The 16,600-nt window shown below is 35.5% G+C and overlaps 1 protein-coding gene across 2 annotated transcripts in view; it reads left to right on the top strand.

Moving 5' to 3' along the window:
* The window catches only part of uggt2 (UDP-glucose glycoprotein glucosyltransferase 2), a 652,370-nt gene that overhangs the window by 309,499 nt on the left and 326,271 nt on the right, over positions 1–16,600 (top strand). For both annotated transcript variants that reach the window (XM_039745402.1, XM_039745404.1), the window contains exon 13: positions 12,984–13,134. In XM_039745402.1, coding sequence (XP_039601336.1) covers positions 12,984–13,134 — 151 coding nt within the window. The remainder of the gene's footprint in view (positions 1–12,983; positions 13,135–16,600) is intronic.

The raw sequence follows: 16,600 nt of genomic DNA, 5'->3' as shown, positions 1-16,600 counted from the left end.
CCTTCGCATCTCCTTGGTTTGGGACGTATGAAAAAATATTCGGTTAATGCAGAATCATGTTACGTTATTTTTAAAATGTTTCCCTTTATTAGCACAAGCACAGCCGAGAAGCTTCGATGCATGTACTCCATAACGCGTTAAAAAAATAACGCATTTAATCACACTTTCAATTCCAAGCAAACGGGAACTTTTGTCAATGCATGATTTCCTGGTACATCCATTACACTGATGCACACATCACAGCTACAAAAATGTTAAAGTCGGAATAAAGCGCGTTCTTACGACTGATCATTTCGACTTCGAGCGAAGCCTTGATAAAAGCATGGTTTTGTGCACACTGAAAAGCAAGCAAAATTAGATGCATTACAGAAAGCGGACTTTGTGGCTCTTACTGGGGATCATTGGACTTCCGTGACCGTTAGTAATTCTGATTACATCTAATTACAAAATGTTCAATGAACACACTGTTTTAGCCTAATGTACAAAATAATTTTGGCTAAGGTTACTCAGAGTTTAAAGATTAAGTTGGTCAAATTACCTTTTATGTTTCTGACTTATTTTTTTAATAAACATATATATATACATACATATATATATACATATATATATACATATATACATATATATATATATACATACATACATATATACATATATATATACATACATACATACATACATATATATATATATATATATATATATATATATATATATATATATATATATATATATATATATACATATATATATGCCAGCAACACTCATGACAATGACAAAACAATTACATTGTCAATCATGTTACGTTATTATTAAAATGTTTCCTTTTCTTTTTACTTCTCCGCTGCCAGTCGGGTATTTTGCTATATATATATATATATATCTATCTATCTATCTATATATATATATATATATATATATATGTATATATATATACACACACAGATATATATAAATATATATATATATATATATAAATAGATAGATATGACAACAACACTCATATCAATAACAAAACAATTACATTAACAATCATCTTACATTATTTTTAAAATGTTTGCTTTTCTTTTTCATAACTTCTTTAACACACTACTTCTCGCTGCGAAGCTTGGGTATTTTGCTAGTTGATAATATTCATAAATAATAACAATATGCAAATGACATTTGAATATTGGCAACCATACAATCTGATAAATGGTGATGTGTAGTTTCAGGCGGCACACAAACTTGTTAGTTACTTAAAATGTCTCTAGTTAAGGCATCCTTTTGTGGTCATCTTTCTTCAGAACAGGCCGCATACCTGTCTCAATATGGCTGCCGAGTTGTGCTCTTCAATGTGCTGTCCTTTTCAGTACATGGTGTGCAATAATCTTTCATCAGTTTGGTAAGAGAGAGAGAGAGAGTGAGGTAAAGCAAGCAAATTTATAGGTTTTCTGTTCAACCCCTAGAGCCAATAGGACGTTGTGGTACTTAAAGGCTTCTGATACATGCCAGTTCCAAACAGCCATACTTCAGACCAATCGGGAGATAGAACAGCTTCACACCTGCCCTCCAAACCATGTGTTAAGGTAATGCTTGTCAGTTAGGCAGCCTGGCTTTCCTGTGGGGGTTGACTGAGAAACAACAGAGAAACATTTACCAAACTTGTTTAAGGCACTTCCCCCAAACCTGTCGTAAAATTCAGAGAGACTCATTCCTAAATTAGGGGTAAACATAAATGCTTCTCACTAATGTAACACTAATATTACATTGCTTTGCCTAAGTTATAAACAAAGACATACAAAATATGTATCAACTTGTATGCAAAATTTCACATTACAACACCCTGTCACTCTATGTTTTACACTTAGTAAGGGGGACCACAAGAGACAACTGACTGGTAGTCCTATTGTTTCCTTGGCATTCATTCTTGATTTGAGTTGGCTTTTGCATTTGCACAATACGCTGTAGAAGTGTGCTTTTTGTTGGAATTGTAAATGGAAGTGTGCTTTGTACAATAAATCAAATTAAATTGAGTTGAGTCAACTGTTTCTATATTTATGTCAAAGTCTCCGGATCTTTATATAAGAATTTCGTTAATAAGGAGTGGGTACATAATCCCGTCCTCACAAAGTACAGAAAAGCATTTTGATTTCAATATTTCCTTTACAATTGTATGGTTCTTTAAATCTTGTAGAAATAGCACTTTAACACCAGAATTCCTGACCTTACGAAAAAACTCATAACCCCGGTTCACCCTAAATCCCTTCGCACCTGTACCATAAACTTCTTTTGTTTTGTAAATGCGTTGATCAGCACAAGCAGCAAGCAGCCTGCTGTCACATACCCCGCCTTGAGCTCAACTCTCCCAGCTCATGCCAAGGCTCCTTATCTGCGTTTGAGGTTCCTGGAGTATAGGATAAATAATACAGTATATCGTTATTTGGGATACATACATTTCACATGTGGTCTGTGTATACAAAGGTATGGGTAAGTGTAGGATGAAAGAAAATGCAAGAAATACTGAACACACACTTTTTCCATGTTATACTAATAATGACGAGAAGTATAATGTGTGAATACTTTAGTCCAAATATCAAATAAACATGCATTTTTATTCAAGAATATAACCAAAGGAAAAAAAAAGCATTTAATTTACATGTGGCTGTCAATGGGTTAAAAACTCATGCTTAAAAGTCAATCGACAGGGAGTTTACACACATTCTTGAATGGTGCAGAGGTAAGAACTGTTGAGTTATAACCTGAAAGTCCCGGGGTTTGAGACTGGGCGCTCAGTGTTTTGAGTAATGAGCTGCAATTTTTATTATTATTTCTACAAATAATAAAAACATATATTTGTATTGAGTCTGTAATTGCCTCTCCCTCTTTGAGTTGATGCCATTTATCTCCATTCTTTTCACAAGAGCAGTGCTGTGGCCGATGCCTGCTCAGAACTGTTTGTTGTACCAGCAATCAAAGATACAATGTTCTGTGACCGCTATCAGACTGGAAAAAGGCGGGACTGTAGCAGCAGACAGCTTCTTCACAGCGCTTTCGCCAGCTAATAGACTGCTGTAACACAACGCAACTCTGCTTGGCACTATAATTAAAATGGGACTTCCACCTGTAGCTAAAGTCACTTCAGTACGCAAGAAAGTTGGCACACTGGTGTTAAAATCTAACAGCACCATGCTGACAGTGTATGTGCCCAAAAAGAAGAAACCTTTGATTTCAGTCTGTAACAGCTGATGTAACGTTTGTAAAGTTTTCCACAAGAGACAGTCTCAGACTTACAGAAGTGATGGTTTCACTGCCAAGTTGTGGACAAATTGTTCCAACTGAGGCAGAGCAAGTTTTTCAACTGCGCTGCTTAATTGTATTTTAATGCTTAATTTATAAAAAAAAAAAAAAATGATAAAAGGTTGATTGGATCATATTATTAAATTCAAATCCATTAGGATACATTGTGATACAAAGTAGCATGTTTATGCTGACTTACTGTACAGATATTTTTATGAAACAATCTATGAATTTATGTTTTGCAGGACTGGTGCTGCAGTGAAAAGGTTTAGGTTTTCTAACTGTATGTGTATGTTAGCTTCTCTAATATATTTCCATTCAGTAAAGTGTGATTAGAAAATTTGAGGATGAGGACATTGATTGAAAAATAGTAACTGAGTGTAGCTACTTAAGAGACAGTGAGAAGAATCAGAAAACAAAGGATATCAGGTAAAGAAGAAACAGAATACACAGGTCTAGATCTACTGTTGTAGTACTCTAAACAAACATTCCATCACTATTAATCATTGCTTGCTTTTTAATGTGTTACACTTGCACTTTAGATAGATAATTATCAGAGAGATGTTGCTGTCTAATAACAGACTTGTATTCTGAAATGCCATACAGCTCAGTGCTGTTGAACTCTTTGACTGATCTTAATGTTTGACAGCACCAGTAAACTTCAAGCTGTATGTCTAATTTAATTTTCATTCTGGGAAATAAAGAAGTTTCAATTTTAACTTATTTTTTGTAATATGTATATTTTGAGTAGTAGCGTGTTTAATATTGCAAACCAAATGAAATTTTGTACTGCAGAGAATCACTGATTAGTTTGAAAATAATGACTTTTTTTTTGCTGTAATTTCATTCACCTTGTGCAATTTTGCTGTCATTTATAGATATGTTCCTCATTTTCCTTCAGAAAGATGTGATTTTTGATTGAAGTGTTTTCTCTTGATTATTGAAAATTGTAAAAAAAAAAATATATAAACAATCAGAAAAAACCTGCATGATTTTGGTAGGTTTAACAACTACCTTTGGTACATTTCTAGTTTTCTGTTTTTTCCAGCTTTTTTTGAAATATTAAAATGCATTTCCTATATATTTTATATAGATATTCTGGCCTGATGTTAGAAATTATCCTGTCAAACAAAAGTGATTTGTTGTCATCTTTTCATCATGGGCTTGTTTGTAATTCCTTAAAATGTTTTGATTGTGAAAAACAAATTTTTGGAATTTTGCTTAGAACAGTTTTTATTTTAGTAATTTAAAGTTATTCCTCCATTTGATCCATCCATTTTGTAAGGTTGATTATTCTATTGCGCAGCTGCAGAGAGATGAAGCCTATAACAATTTAGAGTGACCAATCACCCTTGGCTCACATCTTTAAGATGTAGGATTAAACCACCCACACAGGGAGACTGTACAAATTTAATAGTGTTACAATTAAGTGCACACAAAATATCAAAAAAGGTGATAGGCCTTCAAAACACCCACGACTCAGGCTAGGACTCTGACTATCCTGACTAGGAGGCAGCCTAAGCCCCAAAACTCATCAGGCAGGCTTTGGCCCGCAGAGGCCTAAAATGGGTCCCCTGGATTTTAAAGTTCAATAGATACTTCTAACTGTTATATTTAAGACAGAGGAACAATTAAACCTCTGACTTAAGAGACAAATCAAATACAAAAAACATTAGAAATGAGGACATTTATTTGAAATAAACAAAAGGAACAAAGAAAGTTACTAAAAATAGTAAAAGTGTTTGCCTGTAAAGGCAACCCAGAGCAAACAAGTCCCAATACAAAATTCAAGAACCAGAAACCGGACCAAAATAAATCTAGAAGCTGGAAAATCAATACTCATTATGAATGCACTTCTCCAACATACATAAACCTCTGCTAGGACAAGCCTATAATGTCCTAGCAGCAGTGACATCAGGATGGGTTTCCACCCTCAAATTACAAAGAATGTGTTCAATCTTAAATTCACCATACAAAAATAACTAAATAATAAAGAATATTAACAGAAATGTTTTGCAGACAAAAATATGAAAAATATTCATTTTAGAGCATCAAAAAAAAAGCGAAAGAAAGGCAAATGTACTTAAATAGGGCCCTATGGAATCCATTTTATTTTTTCACAAATTTCATTTTTTTTTTTTGATTTTTCGTTTTTTCACCGCTTTATTTTTCCTTGATTCAGATTTTTGGGTTTTAATGCTTTATTAAACAATGAAATGGCACTTTACATTCCTTTTAATGAAACAGCACACTAGCACAACTGAACCTTATTTTGCAATTCCATTCATCAGGTAGGAGTCCAGATTCTTCACAATGCTATATGCATAGACTGCAGTAACGCTGTGAGTGCCCTCCAGAATTGTAAGAGCTGTTACTAGTTTGTTGCATCCTTCTGAGGTGAAGGTTAACTTCACTTTTAGGATCTAGGATATTTCTTACAGCCTGAGCTGAGATGTTCTCAGCCAGAAAGAACTTTTTGTAGAGGTAAATATGTTCAGCGAGGTGCCCTACTGATTTGAACCAGCTATTCCACCTGGTGTTTCCTGCCTCGGGGGTTTCTGGCAGGCTTCTTGAAGAAGGAAGACTTTACCCACATCACTAGTGATGTAGCCTCACTAAAGTATTTATGGTGCTGCCAGGTCTCTCCCACCAAACTGATGACATGACACAAGCAGGTTGAATGTACACTGTTAGGCATAACCCCTTTTAAAGCTTCCCAGTATGTTTTCAGACAGTATGATACATCATCTATATCCACTGCTAAAATATCATTAAGTACTGGTCTTCAGTACCTGTAATTGTAATTATGTAAATTATTTCTAATGATTTTTAAACCTTAAATGTTTACAGATTGAAAATGTGAATCATTACATCTGTAGCTTAATCTACTGCATATCTTAAAATAATTAATTACAAATCAAAAGCAAACTAATCTGTAAGGCACTAAATCCCAGAATTAACAGAAAAAAAGAAAGAGAAACTGGCTTTTTAAGGGCTTGTTGCATCTGAGGAGAAGCCTGCTCTTCTGCCCAGGTTTATAGGTGCCGAGTTTATAACAGAAGAGTCAAATGTGGACCTTCCGTGCCTCATCAAAAAAAAATTATTAAATCCAGAACCATCGTTGTTAATTTTTTAAAAAGGAACCCATTAACAACCAGTGCTGTTCACTAATAAGATTTTTTCTTTGGGAAAGACTGTTAATGCTGGTTAAATATAATTTCATGTACAATTAGAACTGCCTACATAAAACAATTACCATATAGCCAAATGTTTACTCATCTATCACTATGTTGAGATCTATGTGGTCTCAGCTCTCTGTGGTTTCATCAACTACAACATAAATATTTTTGCCACAAGTCTTTCGGAGAAAGGCGTCAATATGTTGTTCAAAGACACGGAGCAAATGAGTTTGACGAAGATTGCTCTCAGTTTCTGGCTGCATGCCTACTTGATTACAATGCTTAATAAAGAAAGGACACATCTTTGTAATGTTTTCAAGCGGTATGTTCGACTCCGCACTCATGACCACAAAGTCTTCCACAAACTGGCGTCTTGCATCTGATGATTTTGTTGTTTCCTCTATTGTTACCTGAAAGGGAACACTTTTTGAACTTAATTTCTCCTTGTTCTTGAGATGGGTTTTAGATTTGACATGGTCATTGCAAGTATGTTTTTTGTGTTCAGTCTATGGCATGATGGCAAAACTTGCAGAAAAGTTGTCCAGATTCGTAAAAGTCGCCGGGATATTGTTGTGCTCTCACTTTTGCAGTTAAGTTCATTTTTCTTAGTTTTTTCGACATAGTTAGGGTATCTGGTACTGCTCGCTTCGACTTTTATGTCACATGCAGGTAGCTAATTTGCGTGCCTTTAACAAGAAACATACAGGAAACACACACACAAATAGATAGAAGCATGACTGAATTTCTACAAAGAATTGCGTTCGCTTGAAAAATAACAAACTGGAAAATAGTATCTGAATGATAGAACTATGGATTACTCAATCATTTAATTTATTGGGAAGTTTTATAGCAGTCACCCATTCAGTCTTTAAATTCCACACATTTACGTTTTTAAAACTAAAAACCATTTTTTAATGCGTTAATTCCGTGATTCCGTTCGTGTTTTACGCATCACAGAAATCATAGGGCCCTATTTAAACCAGGGAATAAACCCTGGCTAAAACATGATAGACACACTTAGTGATTGGGCAGGGATTCTAACCATTGGTCCTTGGATTTGTGAGGCATGATAATTTGGCTACCCAAGCTATATTTTATAGTTAGCTAGTATTTCCATTATTTATGTATGTATTTTACTTTTCAGGTTACAGTACAATATAATGCAGTATAGTGCATTCAAACTTTAAATGAAGAAAAACATGTTAAAAGTGGAGTGCAAAATGCAAACTTGTATTATGAGCACTATTCAGGCCGAAACTAAAATGATATATCAAAAGGTTACCTTATTTTATAAAAGAGCTGACTGCATTCCTGCAGAGTGACTGTATTTTTATTTTCAGTTTCAGGTGGAACACTTAAAACCTAAGCCAGTGTGAAATAGAAGTTTCTGCAAGATAACAATGTAAAGAAAGCTGTTTTATTACACAGGACATTAAATAAAGGAATTCATTTTGATATAACTCCAAAAGTCTATAATTGGAGGAGAATCTACTGAATAAAGTGGTGTTTAGGAAAGTAAAAATAAAAGTCAAATAAAATATGAGTCTCAGCAAAGCCAAAACATGTTGTACAGAGTGAGCAGAGCCTTGTTACATTTTTAACAAGATGGGTCTAATCCATACATTTCAGTCTGAGCTTGGAGGGATCAATATTGGCCACATTGTAGTTGTATTAATCCACAACTAACACAGTTTGAGTGTGAATGTCTTGTTTGGAGAGTCTGTCTGAAAATGTCATTTTAAGGGGAAATCACATTGGAACGCTGCTCTCAGCATTGCTTTAGGTAATACAATGTGAGGTTGTTTTAATACATAGGTTGATATTTCTCCTTTGTCCATGGGCTTCATTATTAGCAGCATCTCTATTTTTGTAAGCAAAGAGCTGATTGAATGATGTATAAGTGTCATTATTGTATAGCTCTCTAAAAGTCTTTTAACCTGTAAGTTTCCTTTATTCTGCATAATTCAAAACAAGAGTTTTAGGATTATTTTAATATATTTACTAACAATGAAGCATAAAGTATAAGTAATCTAAGTTTATTCAGTAATATATATAATTATGATTCAGAAATTTGCTAAAATAAAGCAGTAAATAAGAAAGATATACAAAGATATATAATATTCATCACAATATGTTCAATGAAAAAAAAACATTTAAATCTATATGTGTCTTTTTTGCAAAGCATGCTACTTTTAAGTTATTTTTTCAATGCTAATAATTAGGGATGCTCTGATTTATGATTTTAACTAAAAAAAGACTCTTTGGTAAAAAGGCCAATCACAAAAACAGATATATTCAGCCCCTGCTTTTCTAAGCTTTATGGTAATTTAGTGTCCGTGCTCCTTTATGTGAGTTATTATGGTAGTTGAACCAGTGCGTGTTCTTTTTTTTCTTTTGCAGCAAACTTCTTCCAGTTTAAACAAAGTGCAGCTAGTAGAACAAGAAGCCTTCGAAATGGAAGCCTTTACGTTAAAGAAAGTGGTGTAATAAACTGAAAAAAAGTAATCAGTATAAATGTTTTACCCGCAAACATTTGTTTGGAGACAAAAATGTCCCGAAATTTTTTGTCAATTACATTTAATACTGTCTGTGGAAGCATTGACGCTTCATCCCAAATAAATATTTCGGTCTTTTGCATTTCTTGTTTCATCTTCTCTTTCTATTTCAATGTAACATTTTCATTCATGATATTTAAAGGTAAGGGCGGCACAGTGGCGCAGTGGTAGCTCTGCTGCCTCGCAGTTAGGAGACTCGAGTTCGCTTCCTGGGTCCTTCCTGCGTGGAGTTTGCATGTTCTCCCCGTGTCTGCGTGGGTTTCCTCTGGGTGCTCCGGTTTCCTCCCACAGTCCCACAGTCCACAGACATGCCGGTTAGGTGGATTGGCGATTCTAAATTGGCCCTAGTGTGTGCTTGGTGTGTGGGTGTGTGTGTGTGTGTGTGTCCTGTGGTGGGTTGGCACCCTGTCCAGGATTTGTTCCTGCCTTTTCCACTTTGTTGACTGGGTTTGGCTCCAGCAGACCCCCGTGACCCTGTGTTCGGATTCAGCGGGTTAGAAAATGGATGGATGGATGGATATTTAAAGGTAAATTAAAAGTTTTGTAAGCCGTTTTGCTGTATGGAAGAAGAACTGCTGCTGTACCTGTTTATGCTATCAATGCGATGTTTTTGCATAAATGTTTTCAAAAATGGACTAAACACTTCTACAAAAGTGTTTTACCTGTGCCACCAGGTCCATCTATGAAGAATAACCACTGACGAATTTCACCGAGAATACATTTTTTAATTGTGTCAAAAACTGCTCTTTGATCATCGTTTAATTGTGAATACATTTCCCGATATAATTTTCCATGGCCTTCTATAGATAAATCTTTGTCTGCTGTTATCTTTTTCTTTACCTCAGATTTGTTTATTTCTTCTGGAAGTCCAGATTGCTGCATTGTTAAATCTTCTGCTTCTAACGTTTCTTTGATGATCGAAAGAGCCATTTGTTTATTAGACTTTTCGGATAATGGTCCTTTGAATGCTTCCCATAATTTTAAATCATTAGCTTCACTGTCATAATTAAGTACACGAAGAAGTGTCTTAATTTGTCAGACATCATTTCGAACATATAGTCGTCTGATTTACATAATCCAGCTACTTGTGCCACTTCTTGAAATGTACCGTACGTAGTTCCATCTATAGTTAGAACATCTTTATATGAAGTTGCTCCTTCTGATTCATGTAACAACAATTTTACATAAAACCATTTACTATCTTTTGGTGATACAATATTTAATCAAGCAACATTTTTGCAATTCATTTTTCTTGGATGCCATACTCCTTTGTGTTTCTGTCTGACAAAAGCATTCACACATATGAGAGACAAGATGACCATGGCTGTGGTCCGTCAACCAGAAATGTAAAAATTTCTTGGCAATAATCTCATCTGGTCTCAAGATTTTCTTTTATAATAGAGAGAAATAACCTACCTGTAGATATTTTAAGCAAAATATGGGTTTTTATACAAAATATATATACTGTATAATAATAGGTTGAAAATAAGCTATAATATATAGAAATAAAACAAATGAAAGTTAATTTCTTTATGCATCACCATTCATCTTTTTTGTGTCTGGAAACCTTTTACAACCTCAGATTCTTAATAAGTAATAATGCAAAATAAATGATGCATGGAAAATAAAATGTTAACAATGGCAAATGACAAGTAATTTATGGTAAGTGAAAAGTGATCAATGAAATTCACCAAAGTGTTTTTCACAATGAATATACTGCGTTCACAGATGGCCTTATTCACCAAATATTTCCCTTTTAATTCGCCATGTATCCAGTTTAATCTTATTTTTTCCTAGTGGTTCTTGATGCTATGCAAGGCCAATGTGACTTCACAGAGCTGTAGCAGTCGGGTGCAAAGCTTTCATGCATGTAAGATCATTGCCAACGTTGTGCATGTATGTTGCCACGACCCGATCTGTTCTCCAACTGGATTTCCACTCTGTTTTCAACTAAAAAAAAACGCATTAGTTTCATTTGAACACTGATTCCTGTGCGCTTACAGTGCAGTGCTAATTATGCATGTATAGTTGGCCATGTGATGCAGGTATAAGTCAAAACAAGCCTTAGGGGAGCCCTCTCCCTACCCTCTTCAAGAAACACAGGTGATCCTGTGAAATAATGATAATAAGGACAGATTTATCACTGTTTATTTTCATTCTTGATGGAAGAAAAAAAGTGTGAAGCATTTGCACAGATACATATGAAAAAAAGCTGTTTTAGCTACACTCAGAGTTGCAAATTCAAACAGTGGAATGAGCCAGTCCCACATCACAGCTTCATAGCGTGGCCTGATGTATTTTGTTTGTGGTATCTGTTCCTTCTTCATCTTATTATTGGAGGAATGGTGGCGCAGTGTCATTCAAACAGCATAAAATCAATATTATTATACAGGAAAATTAATAAAAACAGTTAAACCAATGGTAGCAAAAGTAGGAAATATATTTGAAAGAGTCTTAAATGTTTAGTAAGTCTATTAGAAAAGAGTTTTATTAAAAAAATACATGGAAAATACAGGTGATGGAAGATAAGTCTGTTCAAGTCTAGGGGCAGAGTTGCTTTAGACTGCTATTCAGTCTACAGAGGTCTTGCCAAATTCATTGGATTCTTCTTTCTTTTGTTGTGCCCTTCTCTGCTCTCATTGCAATTTCCCTCCTGCCCTGCTCTTCTCTTTTTTTTCTTTGTCTAATGCATCCCAAATTTAAAGGCATTACTTCATGTTGAATAAACAATGAATACAAAAATAATCAGTAAGTGTTTGCCTTTTGAATCCTTACCACTCCATTCATCCATCCATTTATCCATCCATCCATTATCTAACCCGCTGTATCCTAACCACAGGGTCACGGGGGTCTGCTTTAGCCAATCCCAGCCAACACAGGGCGCAAGGCAGGAAACAAACCCCGAGCAGGGTACCAGCCCACCGCAGGGCGCGCACACACACACACTCTCACACACCCCAAGCACACACTAGCGACAATTTAGAATTGCCAATGCACCTAACCTGCATATCTTTGGACTGTGGGAGGAAACCGGAGTACCCGGAGGAAACCCACACAGACATGGGGAAAACATGCAAACTCCATGCAGGCAGGACCCGGGAAGTGAACCTGGGTCTCCTAACTGCAAGGCAGCAACACTACCCACTGCGATACCGTGCTGCCCTTATCACTCCATGCCGTGCTGCCCTTATCACTCCATGTCTAATAAATTGCAAAAAGTATTTGCAACTCTAATTTTTTTTAAGTTTCTAAATGAATGATCTAAAAGATACAATATTCAGGTTAGTAAAGATACAAAATTGAAAATAAATCTAAAGTAGTCAATTAAAAATATACACAAGGGTGTGTTTAAAATGGAATGTAGAATCCTGACTTTTAAAAAATTTAAGCAGACTCTGTTTAAATAAAGTCAAAAGGTCCAGGTTTCCTAATTGGTGGCTGTTTACTCAGGTGTCCTTATTGCTGGCTGGTTAATCAATGTTAGTTTTGATGTTTCATCAGAGCTGAAGGTTCACTGTTGAACTGTAAACTGCTTACTTAGTTCATTGTTGTGCGTGTGAACGTTAAAAAAAAATATGGCATAGCCATTATGCCATATATAGTACCTTTTCTCTGGCACGTACATCTTTATATACAAGTGAGATGAAGGATATGTTTTTTGAGAATAGTAAGGTTAAGAGGCCTTGTAATGTATTTCTGGGTGTAACTGTGTTCATCAATGACCATCCTGACAAGTGTATTTCTATTCTATAGATTATAGGGTGCCTGATAGTTGAAAAAGCCTTAATGGTTGTTGCATTTATAGATTGAACTTGAAAAGTTTGAATGTCCAATCTGCTGAGAAGGAAATTTCTTTGAACTTGATTATTACGGGATTTAGAAGAGTACAAAATTACATTTTTAAATACTGCATTTATTTTGACTGCTTAGGACTTACTTTGTTTTCTTATATAGAATTTATTTGTTTCAGTATTCTAGATCACATTAGCAGTGAAGCCAAGGTAATGGAAGGACTTTATGGACATGGATTTAAAGAAGACAATTTAAACAAAATGCTAAAGCAATCTGTTTGTTCAATAAAAGACAGTTTTGCATTAGACATTCGCCATCCTGCAGTACTGGTAAGTTGTGCAATGGGCATTTCTACAAGATGCCAGATGTAGTAGCATGGGAATTATTTTAACCTTACTTTGATTTTGGTGTACTTTTAACTTTGATTTGATTATTGATCAGAAGGTATAACAAAAATGTTTCTTTAACTATTGATTGTGTTATTGGAATTTCACAAGTTTGTTATTTTAGATCATATGTGCCAAATAATTTAGCTAACTACAATGTATGTAATTGTGTGTATTTATGTGTGTGTTTGAATGCAAGTTATATCAGTTTTGTAGCACCTCACATGTATTTCATTAACCAAATGTGTACAGCTGCATTAAGCCCACTGAGATGTATGTTTTGCAGCTTTATAGCACCCCTTGCGTGTTGCTTAATCCACACATGGACAGTTGCATAAAAGGAATACTCCACCCAAAAATGATATTTTTTATATGTTACTTACTCCATGTAGTTTGTAGAAGTGGCAGAGAAAAAAATTGAATCTGCTATTTTCATGCAGAATGCTTTAAAATGAAGATCTGCCCCCTTCCCCTTCAGTCATTGGTCAAGAGTCCTGTCATCATTGGGTTCTATCTACTCTATATATATAAAATCCTAAGCCTAAAAGTGCAACGATTTTCTGCAACATTTTTATGTCACTTTTTTGTCACACTTTAAATCAGGCTTATTTTAAAACATACATACTGTATACTGTATATGTTTGGTATCATTCTTTTCAGAATTTATCAAACTTTAAAGCGATGTTGTTAAATTTTCATTTTCTTTATCTGTTTTTAAATTATAAACTAAAAAATATCAAGAACTCACGTCCCGCTAGATCAGACACACCCGGGGGTGGAAGTAAAAGACAAAGAGTAGGACTGCTGCTGTACAGGCTTTTAAATGTTTTGAAGTGCTGCGCGAGATGCAGATCACGCGGAATGGCAGCAGCAGCAGCAAGCCAGCAGCTGATCGAGCAAAGAGGAGTTAAAAAAAAAAAAAACCTGTATTTGTTTCCCATTGTATCACTGATTAAGAGAGGAATTCAGAGGAGCGACCGCGACTCCTTGGGGTGTGCTCAGCACCCCTCTTCACAATGCGAGCGGCAGAGACATGTGTAGCGCAGGCCAGGGGAGGGTGGGGCGGGGGTTGGCGAGCGAAGAAAGCAGGGAGCGAACACCCTAGTTATATCATACTTGTGTCTCTTCGTTTTGCCTCAAAACTGAAGTTTATCAATTTTTTTCATGCCCCACTACTAACTACATGGGATAAGTGACATAAAAAATATAATTTTTGGGTGGATGATTCATTTAAGCAAACTGAGTCTTCTGTGTAGTTGCTTTATAGTGGATTGCATGTATGCATTATCTACAGGTGAACAGTTGCCTCAAGCAAAGAGACTTACTAGCTTGACGCAAGCAATCCAAATACAACAGAACCTGGCAGAGCTTGTTCAGATACTACAGAGCAGTACCAATGATCTTTTCTGCTTTGTGCATTATCTGTTGTAGGACCTTATGGTCAGAGACATAGCAGTTCTCAAACCACACAGTGATGCAGCTGATTAGAACTCTCACTATGGTGCCTCTGTAGAATTTGGTGAGAATGGAGCCATTGAAGGAAGTGGAGACGCTGGTGTGTCTTATCTATGAAGTTGGTGTTAATTGACCAAGTTAGGTCAGCTGCCAGGTGCACACCAAGGAATTTGATGCTGTTGACCGATTCCATTACAGAGCCTTGTTAATATACTGTAGTATGCTTCTCTAAATTGATCTAATGGCCATAGGTAGCAGCCACTCTTGATGTTATGATACAGTTCTCTTTGGCCACAACCTGATCTGTTTGAGAGTTCAAAGACAAACACTTTGTCCATAACACCAATGGATCCAGTGTAAATTCCTTTCTCATCATGGTTACTACTTAGTTGATAGAATTCAGCACTGCATAAGAATGCTGGGAGGCTGTTTATTGGCTACTTCTATGATAGCTTTTCTTTATTGTGCAGCTACAGTTAAATGCAATTCATCTTCCAAAACTTAAACTATTGTCTAGTTTTAAAGAAAGCTTTCAATTTTTATTATAACCATGACAGTGCATTTGCCAGATCCATGATGTGTGATTTTTTTAACCTGTGCTTAGGCACATTGTCCTTTTGTAAGAAGAATATCAATTTCCACTTTTTGGCAAATGGAAGCAAGTTGTTCATTTGTTCTTTGTTTCTATCCGTACATGTTCCACCAGGACTGGCATATTTCCCAATCCCTCCTGATAAGAAGCAATGTCACCACAAGATGTGACTGAGTGATGAATTCTCTTGATTTTGTGCCAGCATAATGCTTTGCATCTAGACTATAAAGTCCCATTTTTGGCTCATCTGACAATAAAACATTTTTTCTGCACTTCTACAGTATCACTTAAATATTTTCTTGGAAGCTAAATGTGAGATTGTCACTGCTTTTCATAGGGCAGCTTTATAGATTTTCCAAACTTACTAAAGTGTGACATCTCTCTTTTATATATATGTATATGTATAATTTCCTTTCTGCTGATATTGGAGCAGCAATGTATGTTTGCTAGATGCTTAATGACTAATTATACTTTGTATTTTTTTTATATTTTCCTGACCTGCAACACTAATTTGATTTTTAAGTTCCTCGGAGGACATAATCCCTTTGCTTGACTCTTCACAGTGACAGGTTAATTTATTCTAAAATTACCAGTTAGTGTAAGCAGGCACCTTGGCAAGCTTTGTGATTTAAGTCTTAAACATCCAAAGGATACAATTCAGTCACTAATAGCAAGTCATTTACTCCATAGTTAGTGGTCCTGTTATTTAAAGAATTGTCATCCATATGTCTCTCTTCTAAAACCCCTTTTTCATTAAGGGGTTGCTAGGAGCCACAGCCTATCATGACCACATGGGTTTAAGGTAAGGCATAATCATTTTAATGCACAAACAGTCAAAAGAGGCAATGCTTTAATTTACCAGTCAAAATGGAATGCCCAGCAAAATTCTGCATATAGTAGAATGCAAAAATGTGGTCACCCTTGTCGAAATGTTTCTTACTATGAAGAGTTAAGTGAGAAGAAGATGAACTGAACACCAAAAAGGCACAAAGTCAAAGATGACACATTTATTTAATATTTTAAGAAAGATTACATTTTAATTTCCAACATTCACAGGTACAAAATACCAAAAAAAATGAAAAGGGCTCGAAACAAAACTTTGGGTACCTGACATGATCAGTACTTAGTATCACAGGTTATAAATGCTTTTTTGTAGCCAACTAAGAGTCTTTTTTTTCTTACTTGGGTTTTTTTTCACCCATTCTTCCCTGCAAAGGGCTCCTAATTCTGCAAGATTCTTGGGCCGTTTTGCATGCACTGCTGTTTGGAGATCTATCCATGGATTTCAAAGGTGTTTAGTTTGGTAGCGTTGTGAGGGTCATGGTAAAACTTTCAGCTTGCGCCTCTTGAGTTGTTACTTAC

Source organism: Polypterus senegalus, chromosome 2 (assembly GCF_016835505.1).
Source record: "Polypterus senegalus isolate Bchr_013 chromosome 2, ASM1683550v1, whole genome shotgun sequence".
In the NCBI taxonomy this organism is placed as follows: domain Eukaryota; kingdom Metazoa; phylum Chordata; class Cladistia; order Polypteriformes; family Polypteridae; genus Polypterus; species Polypterus senegalus.
Note: the sequence above shows the minus strand (reverse complement) of the source record. Positions and strands in the feature narration are given on the sequence as shown.